Source organism: Meleagris gallopavo, chromosome 13 (genome assembly GCF_905368555.1).
Source record: "Meleagris gallopavo chromosome 13, MGAL_WU_HG_1.1, whole genome shotgun sequence".
Lineage (NCBI taxonomy): Eukaryota > Metazoa > Chordata > Aves > Galliformes > Phasianidae > Meleagris > Meleagris gallopavo.
This window is the reverse complement of record NC_139416.1, coordinates 4,224,510-4,248,588: the sequence shown is the minus strand read 5'-3', so window position 1 is coordinate 4,248,588 and position 24,079 is coordinate 4,224,510. Positions and strand designations below refer to the sequence as shown.

General features: G+C 38.0%; 1 protein-coding gene across 5 annotated transcripts in view; it reads left to right on the top strand.

The window, feature by feature from the left end:
- The window catches only part of FTO (FTO alpha-ketoglutarate dependent dioxygenase), a 227,643-nt gene that overhangs the window by 59,990 nt on the left and 143,574 nt on the right, over positions 1-24,079 (top strand). For all 5 annotated transcript variants that reach the window (XM_019619754.2, XM_085234651.1, XM_085234650.1 and 2 more), the window contains exon 7: positions 4,682-4,801. In XM_019619754.2, coding sequence (XP_019475299.2) covers positions 4,682-4,801 — 120 coding nt within the window. The remainder of the gene's footprint in view (positions 1-4,681; positions 4,802-24,079) is intronic.

Below are 24,079 nucleotides of genomic sequence, written 5' to 3'. Positions count from 1 at the left end.
AAATTGTTATCTGCTGAGGAATGTAATACTGTGTGATGCTACTGAAACTTGGTAGAACATATTTTTATTTCTTCAAAGCTGGTCAAAATGGGTATAGTGATAGCAAAAGATTTGCACCCTTGACTTTTAGCAGAACAGCTCCTAGAGCTATTTAAAGAAGTCTTATGCGTGCAGGGCTTTACAAAACATTATTCAGGCTCAGTCCATAAAACTATACGCATATGTGGTTTGCACAGCTAGGGCCACAAGCACAGCTGGTGTAAATTTGCATGGGTCCTTTAACATCAAAGCTCTGTGCCGTTTACATCAGGTGAGAGACTAGCCCCTGGTGTTTGCAGTCACCTGAATAATTTTGCTGTGTGACATACAGGGATGTTTCCTGTTACGCATATGGGATATACTGTAACAGAAATCATTGTTTGACTTGTACATATTGCAGTTAATCTTAGTGGACACATATGATCTATATTGCCTTTGGAAAGAAAACCCACTTGCCTTTTTTTTTTTAATTTTCCTAAGGTCACTTCTTCACTTGAAGTACAATTTTATATGTTGAAATACAATTTAAATTTCATTTATTAGCTGAGCAAATAGACAAAGTTAGCTGTTGCTCACCGTTGTGTTAAATGCATCTTTCTTCTTCAAACATCACTGAGGGGAAAACATACAGATCTGTGAGGCTAATGCAGGTTTTTGCATGTGAAAACTTCATTCGTTTCTTACTGTATGTTAAATCTTTGTATTTTTAGGCGCATTATTGAGGTTTTAGGCTCGTGTTGTGTATGAAGGCATATGAGGAACAAGAGCGTATTTTCTTCCTTTAAAGAATTAAACTGCTTAACTACTGATGAAAGTGGTCTTTCATCTGATAATTGTGATGATGACCAAGTGATTTGGTCACTTTTTTCTTTGCCCTCTTAATTCTGTTATTTTAAATAAAATAAATAAAAAAAAAAAGAAACTGAAGTAGCTAAAGCCACGTAAAGAATTGATGAAGAACTGTCACCCAGTTTTGCCTCTGAATTTCTGTTTTGGTATGCAGCTTATCTACCTTTGGTCCAGAGATCATGGGCCTGAAATTGAGTAGTGTTTATTTCCCTAGAGTAGGTGATACAGTTGTATTCTACCTACAAATGTCATAACTGAAGCTCCTCACGTGTTTTAATTTAGAGAGAAGGAGCCTAACAGCACATCTGTAAGAGTAAAATGTGATTCTGTGCCTTCACTTCTGTGTTTCTGAACAGGAAAATAGACTTGCTGTGCTGAAAAAAGGGAGTTAGAACTGAAGATATCTGGAGCAGAGGTGTAGTTTTAGTATTTCTATTTTTGTGGTGGGTAGAGAGACCTCAAAAAGAGGCAGAGTTGAGCATCTGGGGAATCTCTTTTCTGTTTGCTTGTTTTCCCAGAGTTCACTTGTTAGAGACCTGTCTTGGATACAGGGAATGTTAGGGATGAAGTGCAGTTATTCTTTAAAGCTATCAGATTGCTGTTTGGACAGTAACCTTTTTTTGGGGTGACAAAGACCCATTGTTTATCTTGCTGAGAGCAGTCCAAAATTTGTTGTGTGCAGAAGCCTCAAGGCTCCTTATTCAGCAATGCCAACCTAATAACCACAAGTTCTCTATGAAATAAAACACCTGAAGAACTTTTTTTAGGATCTGTTGTGTTTAAAATGTGTCAGGCTTTTAAGTAAGTGCTTAAGTTTGAAGAAGTGAGGTGTTGTCCTCAGTGGGGTTTTGGCTCAGCCCTGATTATTGTGATGAAGAATTGAGACTGAATTGGTTGCTGTGTCGCTCCTGAGTGACTCTTGACTACAGCAGTAGTTTCATAGCAGCAGTAGGTACATCTATCATGGTTTGTCATTTGTACACCTGCAAGGTTGTGGAGAAGCCTGGGTGGGCTAGCTCAGTCAAGGGTGTGTGGTGTTAGCTGCTGGGTCACGCTAAGGAAGGGTAGCAGTGTTTGCAGCAAGGAAGGTTAAAAGGTTTTAGCATGCCATGCTGAGCCTAGAGCATGGTTGGTGGCTGGATAGTACAGGAGAGCAAAATATAGATCACTTACATCTGTGGTGTTTAATAACCAATACCTTCAAATAAGTGACTGAGGAGCACCGCCTCACAAAATGTCAAATGCCACTGCTGGCCTTTTACTACCCAGTATTGACTATAACCTAAATCTGGCATTTAATCATCACTAAAGGACAATCTGAAAATCTGCTGAGGTTGAACGTATGAGGCCTGATTCTGGGCTTTCTTGCACAGATGTAAGTCATAAGTCAAAAATTAATTAGAAGACAGAGATCTTCCTAGAATGTGCAGCATATGTGTTTTCTTTCCATGTTAATATGTTTAAGTTTTGTTCTGTTGCTGTTGTGTAGACTGCTTTCTTATCTGAACTAAAGCTAGCTCTATTATGTAGGATTCTCTAAATTAAACTCAGGAAAGAAAACACTTGGCAAGAACAGTTAACCTGCATGTTTTGTTGCAGATGAATGTTAGTACCTTTATCCTTAGTTCCACTACGACTAGAATTGAGTTTTTATCTCTCCAGCATATTTTGTTTTTTCTTGGTATAGTTCCTCATCTTTATATAAAGAGGTGGAAGGAAGTGAGCCTTTACAAATGCCTTCTTCCTGCAGGAAGAGATTAGTGACTAGAATTCGATTGAAGAGTTATGCTAATTTAGAGCTAGTGTTAATTTTGAAATACCAAACAAACTTAGCATAACTGGTCTCTCTGCAGATTTTTTAGCAAAAGTATATATGCTTACTAATTTCTAAAGTATAAGTGATAGAGGAATTTGTCCCTGTGCCTCATCAAGATGACTTTTTCAAAATCAGCAGTCACCTGGTCAGAGGCAGCAGCTCAGCTGTCAGTCCGCTTGGTGGCTCAGTTGGTGGGTGAAATGTTGGTCTTCCCCCTTCTTTTAACTCAGTTGAGAGCTGAATTGAGGCACCATGAGATGAATATTGACCTGAGCGTAAGAGCCCCAGTATGTGTCAGTCCACATCATTTAACAGCCGCATGTTGGTGCACTGACATCTGATGAGATCAGGTATCCTGCAGAAAATTAACTAGCCTATTGCTCTTGTGTATGCTGTAAGGGATCAAGATGCATTAAAGATTTGGCCAAGATGTCAGACATGACTTAGGCTGAAATTACATAATGTAACAAATCAATATGATTATAGTTAAAAATCAGATTGACTGAAATAGATTTTTATCATGATGAGCCATATTTTGTAGCATTGGCTTTCATTTTTTTTAAATAGTTTTTCTTTGATTAATGGCTTAATGTGATTCATTTCCTGAATCATATTTGCCAGGTATCTTGTGTTATTGCCCTCTCCGTGAAAGCAGCCAGCAAAAATAGAGAAGAAAAAAGGAGTAGTGAGTACTCAAAGCTCTTGTTGAACTGTTGGTGTGCTCAGCCATCCTGAAACATTGTGTACTGATTTTAATGAAGCATAGCTTGGTACTTCATAGGCAGTAAATACTACTTCAGCTATTTTTATGAAGGATGCATGTCCCCAGACTTCTGTACTATAAGCCACTGTGGCTACAGTCAATTTTTGAAAATATTCTAAGCTTTGCGTCTGTCAACTAATCATGTTATATTTTACTTACAAAGTTAATGTTCATTCTAAGCATTTCAAATTTAAGTTTCTTTTATTGCGGTCATCAACATGTATTGACCAAGCATTGAGTTGACATTAGCAGAAGAACTCTGAGACTTCTGTAGCCTGCTGCAAAGAGTTTGGTGACAGCTTTGGGCAGTTTTCTTGACTCCTTCACCTTGTCAGCTTGCTTTGGTTGCTGTGGAGTCAAGCAGGGATAAATAAAATCTTTGGTGGAAGCAAGTAATGACTAAAGCAACTTTGTACTTGGTGTGAAATGTAACTACCACAACAAAAATAAGTACGTAATTCTAAAGGCCGGCACTATGGATTGCTATTAAAGATAGCAATCAGACTCAGCAGGAATTAGGGTAAATAGAATTATTTTGCTTGAAGAATATTTGATGAGCTATATGTAACTATCGTGCCTTAAAGCTGAAGAGCTGCTCATATGAAATTAAAAACCAACAACAAACTAGCAACGTACTGTATGATTTATATTTCATATTCTGAGTAAAAGAATTGCTTTCCTTATGATAAAGCTTTATTGCTTTGTTGGGATAATGTTTTCTTTGTAAAGCACAGTTCCCCACATAAACAGAAAAGCAGTCTGGCTGTTCTTTCCAATGTGCCGAGCAGCAGACAGCCGCCTTCCACTCTCAGTTTGCACAGGCAGGTTGGCTGTACAGGAGGTTCAGTAGAGGGAGCACGAGCCTGGCTGCAGCACTGCAGCTCATCCTGAGGCTACTGGCAGCTTGTCTGGTAACCAGACAGGTTGGTAAACTTGGGGAAACTATTTTTCATTATAAAGCTGTGCTCGTTATACCTAGCAATTGACTAGGCTGTGTTCTAGCACAATTTATTGCTGCAATTTTATTCTATACTTTGTATTACTAAATAAAAATAACAACTGTGCATAAGGACGTGCTTAGAGATGAATGCTTTAGTAGTCTTGTCATTTTCCAAAGGATTGTTCAGGTATATCTGTACTCATGTACTACCCCAGTCCTGCCCCAGTTAGTGACAAATAAATGATTTACACAACCATGTGTTTTTGTCTTGCAGGTTGAATTTGAGTGGCTTAGGCAGTTTTGGTTTCAAGGCAAGCGGTATTTGAAATGCACTGACTGGTGGCTTAAGCCTATGGCTAAACTGGAAGAATTTTGGAGAAAAATGGAGATTATGGTAAGTACTGGTTTTAGAGACTGAAGCTTTTTGGAGTTTAATTCTGAGAGCACTAACAGTTACGTTTTTAATTATACTGTAGTAACAGGATTTCTGCTTTATTCAGAACATATGAAAAGTAGAATAAGTGTCAGCCTTCCACTGCTTCCTCTTGTTTCTCTCCTCCAGTAGCCAAAACAAATATGAGCAAAACAAGTTCCAATAACTAAGAGGGTATTTTAATTGTTTCCTGACTTGGCTTGTTTTTGAAGTTTGACGGTGTCAGAAGTTGGTGGGCAGAACTGCATCACACCAACTGGCACCAGAAAGTGTGCAGTGCCACTTTTCCATTCAGCACCAAGATAGACAACACAACTCTGCCAATCACAACAGCGGTGAATTATCTGGGGGAAGTTTAGGGTAAAATCTGATGATGTGGAGGTGCACCTATCTGTTAGTAGTTCGTGTGCACAATGACACCTTGGCTAGGACCAGCTAGAGGTGATTAGTTTCTTCAGTAACTAGAGGATGGATAGCTGCTGTGTTTTCGAAAGTGCATCTTTGCCTTCCTTCAAAACTGTCTGAGTGATCACCCTTAGCTCGCTTGCTGTTGATGTCTAAGTAGAGACTTAAGTGGGGAACTTTGCAAGAGTTCAACACATTTGCCAATATACCTGCTTCTAGGTCTGTAAGTAGAAGGAACTACATAGGCAATCATGTCTTGCTGATATCTTTACATCTCCACGAGAAGCTTCTTTTCCATCGTTTCTGCTGGTCGCTGTGTAAGCCTCAGCTTGTCCCTGGTTGTCTTGGAGGAGTTTGTCCTGTGGTTGAGGATACTGATTATCACTTGTAGTTGAAATTTTTTTTAAATCTCTGGAGGCATCATGCAAATAGAGGCTGCTAATTGAGTTTTGAGAGAAATGTTATTACTCTCTAACGTTCACAAATATCTGGAAGCTTTTCATGGCAGCAGCTGATTTTGACTCTGGAAAGTAAGTGTGGAGAAGTGGGATGTTTGTATGTGAAATCAGTTGCTGTGAGGAATTGCTGAACTTTGGACTGTTGTACAAAAAAAAAAGAGGGAAAAAAAAATTTGACTTGTTTATCTTTGTATTTTTCCTCATCTTTCTGTTCTCAAAATCAGCTAATCTGGAGTGACCTTTATCATTAAAAAAAAAACACCCTTTGGTTTGTTTTTCTTTCAAATGACAAGTTACCCTCTTGTAACAGAGGCTTAGATGGAGTAGAGACAAGAATGTTTGATTGTTATTTCATATCCATTGTGTGTTGAGAACATGGAAAAACAGCAAAGCAGAGAATTCTCTAGGGTTAGGTTTTCTGCAATTGGTGTGACACTGCCATGTGTCTCTAATTAGAAACATGGTGGCGTCAGTGTATCTCCTTTCAACAGGCCTCGGGATGATATTTATCAGTGAGCTGATGCTTGGGCCAAGACAGAAGCTGCTTCCAATTTAAATTTTAGAAATTGCTTTAATGTTTTATGGCTTATAATACACTAATCACAATTAATTTCAACTATTGACGGAGACAGAAGAGAATGTTAATTGGGAATGTCTGTTTTGTTGGGTCTGTAAGTAAATCTGATGCTTACTGTATTTTGGACTTGGAGGTGGGGTGGGTTTTTTTTTTGTTTTTAACCTACATTTTGTCCTTTGTGTTTCACGAACTGACAGCAGGGGGCAATGTTGAGCCGCAGTTTTAATGCAACAGGAAGCACTGACTTTATAAAAATGCATAGAAATGGAGCATTAACATCCAGAATTATCCCTGTTGCTTCAAGTTAGCTGTAATCTCTAAGATTCCATAACACAGGAAATCAATTGTGGGTTAACAAATTCAACAGCAATTTAACATAAAAAAGTGCAGTGTTTTGGTGCATGCTTAACTTCCACAGCATTAAGTTAAATCAAAAAGGTATTTCTGAAGGTACCCGGTAGTCTGCAGGCAATGCTTTTTCCCGAAATTTATTTTAACTGAATGATTCTTTTAAAGGTAAAAACAAGAAAATAAAAAATTCCCTTGCATAATGTGAAAAAAATGCTGGAAGTATGCATGTCTTGCAGTTGTGGATCTTGTCTTGGTAGAGTATTAATCTTAAGAGGAACTATTTCTTAAAAGAAAATTCTGAATCGATGTATTTTTCTTTGTGTGAGCTTAACAGCTCTTGACTGGAATTTTTTGAATGTGTCTGGAGTAATACAGTCCTGGGTCCCTGTGTGCCTTTCTTTCCCTTGTTTGGTAATGCAATTGTAAAGAAGGAAAAAAAAGTTTTCCAAAATTTCCAATTCTGCTAATTGTAATTGCTCCAGTATCACAGCAAAGTGCAGAGCCTCAGGAATTCAAACCCAGTATCTTCAAACCTTTGGGCTCTATTTAATGTTTCTGTACATTATAGCAAGCACACCATTTTATCATAATGTTTAGTCCTGGCATTTCTTTCCCTGAGGATAGTTTTACTTAGAGCTCGCTCTTGTGATGTAAATGTTAAACCTTTCATTTGAATGACATTCTGATAAAACATCACATTTCCTGCAATATTACCTCATGAATTTATGAACCATTAAATCTAAAGCAGTTTAACCAATCTTCTTCTTTTCCCCCTCCCTTGAAAATATGAAGGCTATTCAAGTGTTTGAGGTGGGTTTTTTCTTAAAAAGTCATCCAAGATTAACACGTTATCATGTGCAACATCAGGATAAATGCTTGCTGAATTCAAAGGGAGAGTTACCATTTGAAAAAAAGACTGTACAAGCTTTGCTTTCTGAGCAAAGAGAAGTCTGAAAAGCTGAAATCTCATGTGATGTGAGGAAGTCTTGCTGTAGCTGTTCTGAGATTCAGTGGAGAGACAATTTGTCTCTCAGGGTCTGATATCATGCAAACCTTGCAATCTGACATTTATTTTAGCTATGGAAATGTTTCAATGCTGTGCCGAATCAGTAAGCACTGTACAAGTCTCAGTCTTATTTTTTTGTTTTGTTTCAGACTGGTTCACATTTGAAAAAGTAAATCAGTGGAATGAAAAGTAAACATGAGTATGATTATACTCAAAATACCAAATCTTTAACGACTCCTTTTTATATATCCAGTGTTCCTTTTTTCTTTCCTTTCTTTTTTTCTCTTTCTTACGATGACCCTGGTAGTGCTGTATGGCATGAATTGTATTTCCTGCTTTGACAGTCCATTTAGCAACGTAGCAATGTATTTATATGGCAGTTGGCCTTAATAACCTTTATTGACTTTGGTGGGTAAGAGCCAAGACTGGGATTATTAAAATGTATCAGTTTCCCTGCAGTATAAAAGCACAACATACATAATTATGTTAGGTAGGTTAGGCTCCATTTAATCCCACCTATTTACGCAGGAATTTGGCAAGTTGAAAAAACTGTAGTTCTAAAATACAGAGGGGGGGGGGAAAAAAAAAAAAAGAATGAGCAACTTAGCTTATTTAGCAGCGTAGCTGTTTTCCTGTTCTTAAGGATTTACTTAAAGGAATGTAACATAGATCCTAACGAATTAATTCTTAATGGTATAACTGAAACACAAGTAATTGCTACACCATTTGTTTCACTTTTCGGCATCCCAAAATATAAGTATTGATACTGTTGTGCCACATACCTTTTGATTTACAAATGTTGTGTGCAAACAGTAGTGTGCACGTTCTGTGTAGCTGTAATGAGCAAACTGGCATTCGAGCCAGCTGATAGCTCTGTGCACCACTGGTTCACCTTAATTTTTAAGTTCTTGGAAAAAAAAAAAACAACAGGAAACAGCACATTAACTCATCTTAATATTTTTACTGTTATTCTCAATACTGTATTTTATCTGCTTATGCAACTGAATAGAAATCAGAAAGAGATTTTCATTTAAAATTGTTTTTCTTTCGTTTCTGGGATCTGTTTTGTTCTTTGGTACTAATGCTATGTATGAAGTATGCTGTAGTTTCTGCTGTAAGCCACTGTTGTCATGGGCTTATAGCCTTGATGGGCTGAAACTTGAGCACCAGAATCTCAGCCCAGGGCTGTAATATATTTCTTTCTTATTTTGTCCCTCCGCCCCAAATTAAAACAAGGGCTTAAATATATGTTTAAATCAAGACATTTCAGTTCCAGAATAACCACCATAAGCTATAAGATAAAACGTGCTTTTAAAAGGAATTTTAGAAGGAATTCTCTTAGCTTTTCTAGACTTCAGCACTTGAAACAGCTAACCAATTATACTGGGGGGCGAAGGAGGGGGGAAAAACACACAGAAAGATAATGGGATCACAAACAGGCTGGTTGTTTGTTTAGCATTTTCAGAAAACGCAAAGCAATTTAACTGATGTTTGAATTGCTCTGACCTTGGCAGCCAAATTTCAAGAATTCTGAGCTATGATTTTAATTTCTTTTAGCTTTCCCCTTGTGCTTAGATACTGCAGCGTCACACTGCTTTATTGGAGGAGCACGTGGTGATGGGTGATAGTGTTTGCCTAATGAGATGTAAAATGTAGGCACAACATGGGAGCTAAAAGACCCAAATTTTAGCCATATCTCTTGTCTTTTGGGGCTGTTCTTATCTGTTTAGACCAGACCCTTTAAATAAATGTATTTTTGGCAGGTTTTACTTTATGTACACCAAGAGTCAGATATTCCTGGAAATTTATCTTTGATTTCAAACAACAGCAAGACAACCTGATCCCAAAGACTTGTTTTTCTTTTTTTAAAATATTTTTGACATTATTTTCCTTGACCTCAATATTTTTAGCCATTAGAAATAGGAGAAAGAATTCAGCATTGTGTTCAGTAGAATGTCTTTTTCTTAAAAAAAAAAAAAAAAAAAAAAAGAAGTCTTGCACATCTTTCAGGAAAAAAAAAATATTTACAATTCTGAGGGAATTCAGTCTTAAGCTTCCAAAACAAAGTGTGTGCTGAAAGCACAAAGGGCTGTGTTTATGATTCTCTTTGAAGTGTTTTTGCAACAGGATAAGGAAAATTTTAGAAACTGTCTGATAGTGTTCAGGGTAAATACTTAAACCCCTTTAGAGAATTTCACACACAGATACTGTGCAGCAGAAAAAAGGATACTTATGTTTCCTAAAGCTGCTACAGCCTACAGCTTTGTACTTAAAGACAGAGGTGTTGAATAGAATTCTACTGAGGATACATCCAGTGACAATATCTACAGGAACATCACAGCAAACCAGTGGATAGCACTTTCTATTTTTAACCCTTCTGTGAGCTGGTTGATATCTAAGCTGGGTTGATGTGAAGCTCTCTAACATTTCTATTATACACTGGAACTGCTCAAAGGGCACTCTTCCAACTCACGTAGCACACTGTGAAAATTGCTCTGAAAACATCTGAGATTGTGATGCAAAGTGGCATGAGCCAGGAGGAAGAGTTTAGGACAAGTGACCTCACCTTATGTCCTCCAGGGGAGTGAGATGCTGTGCCTCAAAGAGCCTCGGTTCAGAACAACTGGAGTGCTTTCTCTTGTGCTAAACTCTTACTGTAATAGGGCTTCTTTTTCACTGTGTTTGTATACAGTCAGATGTATGTTGTGGGTGATATATACATATACTTGCTATAAAATGAGCTCTGTGTTAGTATTATTCTTCTCCCTGGGTGCACTCAAGGCCAGGCTGGATGGGGCTGTGAGCTGCCTGGTCTAGAGGGAGCTGTCCCTGCCCATTGCAGGGGGTTGGAACTAGATGATCTTAACGGTCCCTTCCAAATCATGCCATGATTTAAAACAAATATGTGCTACACAGTCGGCAGAAATCAGGAGTCACGCATGTAGGCTATGCCCAAGTTTTGTACCCAAATTGTTGTATAAATTGATCCATCTCTGAGCTGAGCACAGTGACTTAGGCTGGATGCTCCATCCCACACAAGTGTTCTCAGACTGGATGGCTTGCCAGATCATGCATATGTATGCACACACAAATGCATACACAGATGTCCGTTTTAATTGATTTTCTAGTATTAACTTTGTAAATTTGTGTAGATATAGAATCCTACAGAATTTTACTTAGGTGAAAAGTGCTTTATAGAAAAACAACACTGGGGGAAATTGCTTGCAGTTCTCAGCAGCAGGAACAGCAAATAGGGGTTAGAGAGGGTGGTGCTCTTGGTAGCACCACGAACACCTGGTGTGTGCCAGAGAGAGGAAGACCAGGTCAGAGTCCCTGCTGCACTCCTGTGAGTCAGTGTCAGTGCTGGGAAGATCTTGATATACCCTGATATTGCTCTTTTATTGTCTGTGGGAGCTGTGATGATTTCAGTGAAAGTGAAGTTGGTGTAATTGGGCCGCAGTAGATTGCATAGAACTCGGTGCTGCTTGCACCATTTTCTCCCAGAATCTTGTAATGCACTGCAATAACACAGGAGCATTTTGTTAACAGTGTGCTGCTTGATTTGTAAGGCTTATGATTTTCTGTGGAAATGGTGAAGCAGTATGTAGGTTGCTCTTAAAGTAATGCCTCCTATTTCCATGGAAACTGTAAGGTATACAGAGAGCACAATAACACTTTTGGATGGAGCAAATTATCAGTGACAAACACTGTTGTTGAACATAGCACCATTAGCTCTGCATTTTCACCAGCAATGAACAAAAGCCTGCGTGCTGCACTTGTAAAAATCTGCATCAAGAGAGGTGAGCACTTGTGCTGTCACCACTGCTGAAGCACTCCACCCACCACATCACTGTGCTCACAGCCACTGCTTGGTCTCCATAAGCATTCAGCAAGCGTCAATGAATGTCAGTGGGTTCCATTTTTTCCTCATGGAGGAATTCAGTTCCATATTCTTGCTTCCTACACACTTCCATGTCAGATGCTGTTTGGTCCGAGTGCCTCTCTGCTGCCATCTGTCACACAGCAACAGAATGGAATGGAATACTGGGGGGGGGAATTTAACTTCTACTGCCATACCACCAACATCTGCCTCTGCTGTCATAGGCCAACATAATAAAATAGAAGGTGTTACTTCCAGAGCAGCATTGTAGTACTGAGCTATTGTTTCTCTTGTCCAATTATTCATTGCAAATCCTTTTATGTTTTTCAAAAGCTTTCTCCTAGTATAAAAACTGAATAAAGAACGCTATCTGGACATGGATAACTTTTTTCAAATTAAATTTCCTGTGTTTTTAAAATGTCTGTATCTACAAGTTATGTGAAATTATCAGCTATGTAGAAAGTGATTTCTAGTTCTTATTTATGCCATCATAAAAGTGATAAGATAAAGATTTTTTTGTTTATGTATATGTTTTACATGTTTATGAAGATACTACATTGGAACAAGAAAAATCTGGCTTGTTGAAGCTAAATTATCCCACCAGTTGTTTGGTGGGAGTCAATGTTAATGTGATCTCTATAAGCTAGGGGAAGTTACTATTCCTAATGAAGCTGAACGTGAATAGCAGTACTGCTAAAATGTCATCATCTATGCTGCTGTGGTTAGAATATTTTTTTGACTAGTACAAGCATTTTTAAACAGTTTTATTTCTGTTGTATATTAGTGGCTGTGTCCACTTTCTACTTTTCAAATGACTTTTGTAAGCAAAGGTGACATTTTCCAAGAAGTTGCCATTGCTGCATTGATACCTTTTCTTTCTTATTTGATTGTTAGTCCTAATTCCTAATAAGATCGTGGGGCAGTTATGTTTTTGCAATCTGGTTTTTAACAGTTGCTTCATCTTCGATCAAAATTACAGCTCTTATTTTATAAAAAGAAATAAAATTTGCCATGGGAAGCATTATGGTCTGTTGGATTAGGTGGTGATTCTGTCCCTGACTCTGTTTAACTTCTGCAAGTAACTGAAGTGTACTTTTCAAAATCAATCTGGAGATTAAAATTCTGAAGTCTTAGTTTGGTTTTAGATTGCAGACTTGGTTCTGATCATAGGTTCCTCATCAATGGAAAAAGGTTGTGATTTTTGCTATAACTAAAAGAATTATTTATTGGCTGTGTCCTATGGAGAGAATGTTTTGCAGTTGAAAGGACACAACAAATTTCTGCCTCCCCCCTGCTGTGACTGGAAATTGTCTAACTGGAGCCACATTTCAGATGTTTTGTTTTTATTTTCAGATGGGCAAGTTCTGTCCATTGAAGTATGATAGCAGGAGCTTGCTGTGTTCTGCCTTACCATGGTTCCCTCCAGTTCTGGCCCTTAGCTGTTTTTTAATACAATCCTTTTTGCACTTTTCTTACAATACATCCTTCTACTTGATCATTCTGAAGATCTAGAGATAATATAATATTTTCTTTTCTGAAGCAGGAGAATAATTATTGTTTTTTATCAAATGTCTAGTTAATACCAGATTTCAACAGATATTTTTGGACTGGTAGGGAATCTGAACACTGTATAATTCTTACAGCAGAGGCTTGAATATAAAGTTTAAGTGTAGTAAAAATTCTGAATTGTTCCTGTGACATAATGGAATTTAATATCACAATTAGACTAATGATATGTCTTCTCATTAAGAATTTTTGTAATATAGACTGACTTGGGGGAATGGTAAGAATAGGCCATATCTGTGCTTGTGAGTAAGCTTGCATCAGTGGAGTGTTGTTCAAGATGAATCTACTTTGATGCCTAGCATGCAGTATTTTGGGAAGTGTGCTGTTAATAACTGGAAATACTGCATCAGTTCATATTGTCGAGCTGCCTGGGGATCGATATTGTTCAGTAATAAACTGAAGTTGATTATTTTATATACATGTGTATGTATCAATGCATATGTACTCTCCTAATTATATTTTTGTCGATCTTCAAGCTGTTTGCTACCCACTAGAAGATTAAAATTTCACAGGATTTGTTAGCTGGCAAGAAGGCCAATGGTTTCACAAGGATTTGGTAAGACTCAGCATGGATAGGTAAATTGGAAGATGTTTTCTTCCAGGCATATTTCATTCAGACACAAAACAGAGTAAGTTTACTCATTGTCTTCTGCTGTTCCTTCTCATTTTCTGCCCAATTTCCTGCTTCCATTTCAAGAAATTATTTGCAGTAGTATGACTTCAATGTTCACCCCTTTGTTCTACACTAGTGATTATTTACATTTCTGGTGGAGGATTTGAATGGAAGTTAAGATTAGCCTCTGTGAACCAATTGCTGGGCAGTGCTGAAGTACACAAAGGCTGTGCTTCCCAGAATTCCTTGATGCTCATGAGCAGCTGAAAATCTTTCAGCGACTATATTTTTGTATACTTTATTTTTGTCGTTTTCTCTCTTATGGGAAAGATGAGAGAGTACCGTGGTGTTACTTGTACAGGAGATGCATCTATTCCCAGGGAAGCAATGATGAAGCAACATGATATTCTGTCTATGCAGATGCTCAATGCTGGTAGTCCTGGCTGTGTGCTAGTTTGAAATGATATGATACTTCTGGAAGGAATAAAAAAAAAAACTGGAATGATTAATGTTTCTCACTTTTTAAAGTCTTCTCGTGTAACTGGTATCTTCATTAACATGACCTTAAGGTAGCTGATGTTGTCTCTGATTCATAGCAGAGAGGTTATTATGGCAATGGTAGCTTTACAGTAAAGTTTTTTCAGACCATTATTTAATTACTGATCTTTTATTGGCTTTCATGTAGGGCATACTTGATGCTCCTGTTTATAAAACATGTTTATGGTTATGGTCAGTTTCAGTAGTGGTCATTTCCCTAAGGAATTTTGAGTTTGCAGCATTGAAGCTTGAGGGCAGGGATAATGATGGAAATGACAGCTGAATTGGTCTTGAAAACTCATGAGATTGACAAAAACATTGAACAAAACAAAAAAAAAGTCCCACTGGTTTCTCTGAGAAATCTTTCTGTTAAGAAACAGAACAGAGGACTGATCCTCTATTTTCTCTTTTCCTTTTTCTTCGCTTTTCATTTTCTAGTTTTTCTGGTTGAATACAAAATACTGTAATTGAATCACTGCATTGGCTAGCTTTTTCCAACAAAACAGCAGATTTAGGGGCTTAACTGCTAGTTTCAAAAGTAATATATAGAGAGAGAGCGTACAAAGACAAAAATTGAGCACACAGATATATAATCCCAAAGGAATAAACTGACTTGTACTAGACAAGCTGAAAGCTGATTAAAATATTTCTCATCCTTTGGGTATGCAACAGCTTTTGATGATGGAAAGTGTATTAATATTCAGCTTTGCTGCTTGTCGACACTTCAGACAGGTCCCAGGAAAGACTCTGAAATGGACCAGGTTTTCACACTCTGCCAGAAATCTTTCTGAGACACAGGGCAGCACCCTTGTACCAGTAACAGCCAAGATAAGCATAATGCTGCTTAGCTACGTCTTTATTTTAGAAATTGCTTTTAGACGTTTTGAAAGGATTGAAAATTTTAAAGAATTCTTTTCATGATATAAACTCATTTAGATACAATGAAGGAAAAGATTAATCTTAATTGTTTAAAAACAAGGCTGCTCTAATCTGTTCAATTTAAAATCCATTTGTCAGAGTTCTTTGTAAACATACAAAGGTCGCAATACTAATATAAGAGACTGAGGACTTCAGAGATTGCTCTTAATGCAAATGTTCTCTTAACTTCTTTTATTCCCTTGTAATTAATACCTACTTTCCAGACCAGAATGGGGCGTAAACAGCTGCTTTATCAGCTGATACTTCTTTTGTTGGCATGCTGACATATGGGGTGTTTGCTTTCTTCCCCCTCTACAGTGCCTAAATGTACAGAGTATCTCTGGAAAACATGTCATAGGCCCTGTGAGGTGCCTTTAGGATGGCTCCGGGGCTAAATACTTCCTGTAATACGTGGAAGAGCATGGTTTAATCAGCTTAGTGAACTTAATTAAGCTGTACTTTTTCTTATGGTACAGCCCTAAAGTATGTTTCAGTTAACAAGTGTATTTCATAGTTGTGGAATGACACAAATTTGGAGAAATCTGGTGAGGTTTTATAGTGGGCTTGAAAAAGGTGAAATTTGCTAAGTTATTCTGTAATATGAAGCAGCGAATAAAAGGAGAGTGCTTCTTTTGCTGAAGATTTAAAAGAGAAATGCTAATGCAGTTCAGAATGCAAAGGCTTCTCATACTGAAAATGTTTATTCCCCTCTCCCATCTAATTTTAACACTTTTTTTACATGGGAAGAGCTGTCTGTTAATCCCAACTTACCCTGCCTGTGTGCAGATGTGTCACCAGGCTTTGCATACTACTTTCTTCACCATTCCTTGGAAGAATATTAACTGATTTGGTGTCATTGTGAGAATGTGATCTTCTCTCCTGTGATCTCTGTGTCTCAGCAGAAAATAGAATTACAAGCTTAAAGTGATTTGAGCTGAGTTGTTCTTCCTTGAGCTGAGTTGTTCTTTGTGTTCTTCTTGACGTGCTCTATGTTAAAGAAGAGGTCTGATTTGGGGAAGTAAGCAGGAGAACAGACAGCAGGCTGCCAGCAATATCCAGAGGAAATGTGGGAAAGAGGATGGAAGCAGTTCTGTTGGCATCAAAGGTGATCTGAGAGAGAGGACTCCCAGGACAGGAGTATTGAAAAGCTGTGGAGATGGGAAACTTGAAGCTGAAGGCATATGTGGAATGGGCTTCTGGATGCAGAGGGAACAGAAGAGAGAGACTTGACAGGAAGATCTTCGGTGTTTGCAGAAGTGGGAAGAAAAAGGAAATGAATGGGAGTGGCTCTGAGGCACAATGGAGTGATGTGGCTTAGGAAAAATAGGATAGTGGTAGCTTTGCAGTATGGGAAGTGTTTATGGAGTTGGAGGGAACCTGGACAATTTCAGATATGGAGGGACTTGAAAAAGATCTGGCGAATCCTTTCACAGAGGGTTAGGTAGCTGTGCCTCCTTCAAAGCAGGATGTTGTGGGTAGCAATGTCTTTGGTGTTTTTTCATCCAGTTTTAAAAGTGTATATGTTGATGGAAATTTCCTTCTTGATGCCTTTTATGTAATAAATGTAATGCTAGATTTAATATGCTACTGGAAAGCCAAGCAAAAGAGAAATGGTCCTTCTTTCAGCAAGTAATAGTTAGGTGAAATACAGAAAGATACTTAAAGCATGTTAAGAGTGATTTGATTTTCATCTAATAAATGTGTAAAATAACCTAGGAAAAGAATTCAGGAAGGTAATGAGTGTTGATTTTTAAAAATTTAAGGGATTATATAATGTTCAAAATGTGTGAATTGTTTCATATGCTTAAACACATGTAGAGAGACACACGCGTTTCTACACATAAAGGGAAAAGGAGATTTCTTTTTAAGCAGTGTGCCTTCCTCCACAATGCTTGAAGATGCAGAATCTTACTGAACTGATAGAATGTCTTAGTTTCTCATCTTAGTGCCTCCCACTGGCTGTGTATAATTCTCTGATAGACTTTGGTGTGTTTCTTGATTATATGGGGTGTTATAATTTCCTGATGACCGATTATGTTATTTATAATGCAGAAGGTGTTAATCCTTTGGTGATTAACACTCTATTTGAATTACCAGAGGTCAAAGGTACAGTTTTTTATTTGGGCTTTTTGCAGGCTTTCTTCCAATGATATTTTTTCTACTGCAGGTTTTGTTCATTCTTTTTTCTTTTTTTTTTAATCTGAAAATTACTTTGAGATAAGTCAGGGCAGTGGGCAGCAAACAGAGAAGCATCCTCCTTCCTTTGGGACCCAAAGTTGTTCAAGCTGAAGTCATGAGAAAGTAAATTTCCTTTGCAAGAAATAAATCCTCCAGAAGTTTCCTTAACAGTTTTGGAGAGCAAATTTATTAAGACTGTTTTTAATACACACCCACACATACTTGGATGGTGATATGTACATACCCCTGTGTGTATGTATGCAACTGCATGCTTATATGTCAGTGAATACACACATATTCTTTATTACGTGTAAATATTTACCACCGTCATTTCAAGTGGTTTGGAGATGCTGTAGAGATTGCTGGCCAACTGTCAGCTAGTCGCACAGTTGCTGTGTTTTACAGAATTGAGAAGGTATTTTATGGGCCTTGAAGTCTTTCAAAGCTTATGATGGAGTGGAAGTTAACCTTATCCAAGTATTTCTAGCCTTGTTAAAACTGCAGTCATCTTTGTTTTGCTGAGCTGGTCTACTTACAGGGCTGAAGCTGATGAGAGGGAAGCAGTGAGGGCTTTTTGCTAGTTTTGTTTTGTTGTATTCAACCCTGAGCTTGTGTAAGCATGGAGGCACCTCTGGGATAATTCACTTTGCTGCAGATTTTCCGAGTTGTTTCCAACTTCAAAGACTTTCTAGTAGTCTACATCAGTTGACCAAAGTGTGACTCTGGCTTTACACACTGTTATGAATATGACTGTAACACGTGGTTTTGACTGGAGAGGCTGAAGCAGATGTTTTCACCTTCACGATGTGGGAATTCTATCTACTGCAAATATGGGAAAGCATAGGGATTTAGGAAGACCTGAATGAGTTCCTTCACTGGTGTTTTTCCACACTAAAACCTTTGTGCTGATGTGTGAAGCTGTTAGAAGCCAGTTATAGGAGCATTATGTTGGTAGCTGCTAGCCCTCTGAAGTGATTAAGCCTTGTATATAAACAAAGAAGGTAGTTAAGGAAGGAAGCATTACTATTAGGAAGCCAAAAATGAAAGGAGAGCGGCTTGCCTGGTGGGATCTGTATTGGAGTGTCAGGCTGTAGTATGTTTACAGTTCCAATTATGCTGGTCTTGGAAATCTAAGGGTATGCCTCCGTATTTTCCAAGAAGCATAACCAATCCTGACTTGTTTCTTGAAGAGAATTCAGCATCAGATTAGGTTGATTAGCAATGAATATCTTGCAGAGCTGGAACCTGGGTTCACTGGCATCTAAAAGCTCTGTTTTAACTCAGTCGCCAACTGTGGCCTTAATGCCCGAGCTGCTGGATGAAGTCATTCAGTCTGTCAGGAAGTTGGAACATATTATAACAATATATGTTTAATCTGTGCACTAAAAATTGTGGGTGTTCAGTGATGAAAAGAATATCTGTTAGGGATGCTCCAGCTCTTCATACGATGATTTTGTTTTACTGCCTGTGTGCCATCTTTCTCTCTGCTGTTCTCTGGTGTTTTGCTCCGAGCTTTGTGAGGTGCTAAGATTAGTGCTGTTTTGCTTTTGTCAAAATCTTTCATGTTTGCGGTGACAGATAGGTGAAAAAGTAGTATTTGTTCTGCTCCAGCATGTAAGGAATCCAGCACAGACACTGAGGACAATTAGTCCTATGTTGTGGGATAAAAAGCAGACATGCTAAAGTTGTACGGGGACTTTTTTCCTGTATGTGCTCCTTGGGGGGGGATCTTTGCATGTAGCACTGTGGCTTCCTACATGACTTTTCTTTTTAAGATTATTTAACTTCTGTCTGCTGTTCAATTGCTGGGCCTGTGGTTAGCTTTGTTTCTCTTGCACTAATACAACACGCTGCACTGGCTTCATTTCATTCCCTTTTTTTTCTTTCTGTTCCTCAGAGTTTTGCTCACATTTTAATAGTTCCATCTGAGTTTAGCTGTGTTTGTTCTAGTTCTGCAGAGAGTGAGTAGTGTGGTACTACAAAATGTGTGGAAAGCATAAAGGTTTGGAGGAGGGTTCAGTAGCAGACAGTATTCAAGGCAAAGTGGTTTGTGAGCTGAGCAGAGAAATGCAGAGTAGCAGGAAAGAGGGAAGAACAGGGAAGGGAAAAGACTGAAAAGGAAGAGTATAATAAGAGTAAAAAGTGCAGAGAGAAGAGAAATAGAAGTATAAAGAATCTTGGAAGTGCAACAGATATTTTAACAGGAAGAGTGATGGCTTAAAATCTGGCGGTGTACTTCTAAAACTTCTTTTTGTAGTCAGCATAATGAGGCTAATGAAACTGTCTCATCCTTCCGAGTCGTTATTCCTTCGCTTTGCTCCCTGAGGTGAGAAGAGCAGCAGTCAGTGGTAGAACAGAAAGGAGAATACTTGTTCTTAGGGATCAAAAAATTCTCAAATTGCCAGGCTAATTTTAGTCCATATTTTTGGGAATCTTGGGCCAAATACTGTGGTTGGTGCTTTGTCTGTAAGAACTGTAAGGAATTCATATGAAAATCTGTTTTTTTTTTCCTGTTGAAATTCACCTGTTGGGCTGCAGTTTTTAGTATTGCTCTAGGAAGATACGTAAACTACAATAACAAATAGCCACTTAAAAATGTGCCTTGTGTGAATGTCCTTTTTTCTCTTTATATATCAGAAATGGTTTCGTCTGTTGATAAACTTCTGAATCACCTTTCTTGAGAAGTTGTTCTGCTGTGACTTTACTTGAGCAGAAAGTCCAGCCTTAAATCTGCAGATAGAACAATTGCAATGGTGTGCCTTTATGAAATTTTAAGTGATGAAATCACAATAACTTTGTAAAAGTTGTTCCTTTTTTTATGTAAATCAACTTTTTACTATTCCAGGTGAGGAGGGAAAGGAACTAGCAAAACAAGGAACATAGAATTGAAGTTCTAACATTATAAATGTCAGCACTTCGAATGTGAACGATAAGATCCAGCTTGGTAACTAAGATCTGCTTCGGGAAGGATGAAGAAAGTTGTTTGCTGACATTGCTCATATACCTAGAGAAACGTATTTAGTGGCTTTTTTATTGAAGGTTATATTGTGTCTAAATACGTATTATATTGTAACTTTGGTCCTGTTTCAAAGTCTGCTGAGATCTACTTCTTTTTGAATGTCACGAACAACTATTTCTTTACTTGGATTGAACCAGAATTATTTGCTAAAGTGCTGTAATCTCTTCTCAGAACAACTGTTTGAATGGTTGATATAATGGACATCAGCTATTAACATGGTTCTCATCATTAGGGCTAGGAATCTGGTACTGTGAATTTGTGATGCTCTTCTTCTGATGACACTTTTCATAAGTAAAATTCATACAGTTAAGCTACTGCACAGTCAGACTATGCTGCTGTGGTCAGAAGACAGGATTCTATATCTACAGTGTTTGAACTGGTTCTCCAGTTTCTGGTTTCCCAAGGAGGATATAAGTGATGGCTCCATTATAAATGTTTTAGATCACATTGACGGCTGTGAAAATTAAACGTAGCCAGCAAAATCTTTTTTCTGTCTGGCCAAGCAGAGGAAAGAACAGGTGAAAAAATTCCCTGGGAAAATTAGTTCTAATGAAGAGTGGAGAATCTTTTCCTTTTTGCTGTATTTATTTTATTGCATTCTCCAATAAATAAGAATAGCTTTGGTTTCTTTCTGTTATGCACATTTATCGTTTAATGACTTGGAATATGGCTTCTCGGCCACGTTGTAGAACACATGGCTAAACTTTCTCTAAACACAGGGAAAATTTTCTCTTTGGGATAGCTTCCAGAACAGTTGCAATGATTGAGAATTGGAAGGAGCTTCAAAATTCTCTGAAAATCTGTGAGGAGAAAGATTGGTCTTTTCCTTGAAATCTCTCTTATAATTTATTATGAACATAAGTATTACCTTACCCTGCTTTAAAATACCTCAAGATGTTGAGTCTTATATAGGAATTGTGGTTTTAAAGCACCAGTTCTGACACTTGCTTCAGCACATCTGCTCACTCCTGGCACCTGGTTCGAGCCTGTGCTACACACTTCAGAGGAGACCAAAGGACTCTGCCTGTTCAGGTGGCTCCTTCAGCCAGGGCTTGGGGTACTGGAGCGTGCTGCTCTCAGTGAGTCCCCCTGCTCCTCTCTAGCCCAATTCTTTCTCGTTTCCACAGCAACTTCTTAAGTAACTCCATCTAGCAAAGTATTCTCTGTAGCAGTTCACTGTTAGAAGTACTTTAATAGTCTTTCTTGTGACCTATACCAGTCACTGGCTGTTTCTATTTGAGCTGAAGATTTAAAGAGAGTAATGGAGTACATCACTGTTTCATTTCTTGCTTTTTTTTTTTTTTTTTTGACAAAATGGGGGAATTTATGTAGCTCAGAAATTTGGGCTGTGGGATATTATTTCTGTATTTTAAAAATCAGTGTATTGTGACCTTTAGGATCTATAGACATTTTTTTGTGGAAAAGCTCTCTTAAAAAAAAAAGTTTATTGCAAAGTAAATGGTTAAAACTGTGCTGCAGTTACATGAAAGAGACAAACATACATTCATTATTTCCTGAGTATGTAGATTTTATGGGAAAGTAAAGGAAGCAATGGCTGGGTGTCATTAAGAAGTAGCTAATGGAAAGCAGTGAAATGAGCAACGAGACTTGTAAAGCGTCCTGAAATCTGAAACACCAGTGTACAAAGTACTGCTTCTCCTTGCAGATATGGGTGCCATATGGCAGCATTAAGGGGAATGTGGAGTAGGAGACAATCCTATTATTCCTCACACTTCCATTTGCTTACTGTTTGCACCTTCCTGTGGCACAGTGTTTGCGGACAAGGCACCTGTCAGGCTCTCTGGAGTTTCTTTAGTGCCATTCCAGCTTTGGCACTTCTGATTATAATTTCTTTTTGTGGTAGTTCTATAATCAGGGTGTTTGTGGGTTTTTTGTAACTATTCTTAGATTGAAATCTATATTCATTTTCAAGGGCTATAATTCTTCCTTCTCTTACAGCCTTTCAGTTTTTTCTTTGTTTTCCTTAAAAAGGCCATCTGCCATGATTGTGGTATTGCTATTCCTGAAACTTCTTGGCCTGCTCTTTTTTTCTTACTCTGTCTCTGGACCTCCTTCTGTAGCTGCCTTGTGTATCTTTGGAACTAGAGGGACTGACTGATGGTACTTTAACACATGATGTTTAAAGGATCAGGTTTCTGGAAAGACAGCTGTGTGCTCTTGGATGTCTTTGGAAGGATGCATCTGAGAAGGTAGCCCATATCAGCTCTATATGAACTTCAGTAGCTGCAGAAATGTCATGTTCTCAGCAACTTCCCCCTTCCCACCTCCTAAATTACACACACATCCACTGGCCAGAGTTTTTGTAACTTATAACTATTTTGTGTTAATTTTGTATTTCTCTGGAAAGAAAAAAAATTATCCTTAAATCATTAAGCTATGAATCTTCCAATAGTCAATACAATTATCTTAGTTTTAATAGTCTAAATTCTAGCTCCTTTGCTTTGCTATTTTGAGTTCTGTTTGCTGAAGTATTCTTGAAAATTTCCTCTTCTGATGACATTCCGAAGTTAAAGGTTTGTTTTTACCCCCCGAAACAAGTTGTATAACATGCAAAACTGGAGAAAACATGCTTAGCTGCTCTCTTCTACTGTTACTTACCCCAAAAGCCAAAGAGGACGTTTCTGTATTTGGTTTTGCTCTTAGCTGAGGTTATCTTATTCGAATAAGATTAAGTGGAGGTTCTTCTGTCATAGCAATGATTGCTATATCAAGAAAGAACAAGAAAAGCTGCATTGAAAGGGTGTATAGGAGGCCAAAAAATTGCACGGAATTTAACAAAATATATGTTATAAAGGGAGTCCTTGAAGCACAAACTTTGTATGTTGTAATTCTGATTCTGAAAATTAATGCTTATTTGTCAATCACAGCTTACCAGTCTGCATACTGGTCGTACTGGTGTTATCACAAATACTAAATGACCCCCTTTATCCACTTTTCCTGTTTTTAGCATCACAAAGAATTGCAATTTTTTGCATTTCTTCATTACAGGGCTTAGTGCAAATACTTGAACTTTCCCATAGTCTGGGAAACATGGCATTTTAAGAAGCATTTTGTAGCTGAGAAGATCGCTGTTATGCTAGTATAATGATTTTGCAGCACTTTCCTCAGTGGAACGCATCATGGGAAAAACCATCCAAAGGACATTCTAAGTTCTGCTCTGTAAAGAAGTGCTCAAAATGACATGCAAAGCATTAGGGGATAGAATCCGCCCAATACAATCTCAATTTCAGATACAGGGGAAAAAAATGAAAGATGAAACTATTCCCACTAGAAACATTGTAAATCTTAGAAAATATATAAGTTTTCCTCTCTCTGACATACATCAAAGGCATAAAACTTGAGAGATTAAAATATGTTTTTAATCTTGGTTTCATGAGCAAAACTTTCGCCATAATATTTATTATGAGAGGCTCAACTTGTGTTGCCTCTTCCCTTTGTTCTGTTTATATATGACTTCCTCTCTTCCAAAAAAGTAGGAAGTATCGCTTTCACAAAGCCGAAGGATATTGCAACGGTTTGTTCATTTAAGCTGAGTCGTAGGCCCACGTGGCAGCACAAACTTTTCTTTTATTGTCCTGGGTCCCAGAGGAAGAGCAAAGCTTTCTGATGGCTTCCCATGAATGCCTTTCATTTGTGGAGGAGTTTCACTAGCTTATGCTGACTGTACAAAGATCAAACAGGCAGGAAAATTGTGGTTTCGAGAAACTTAG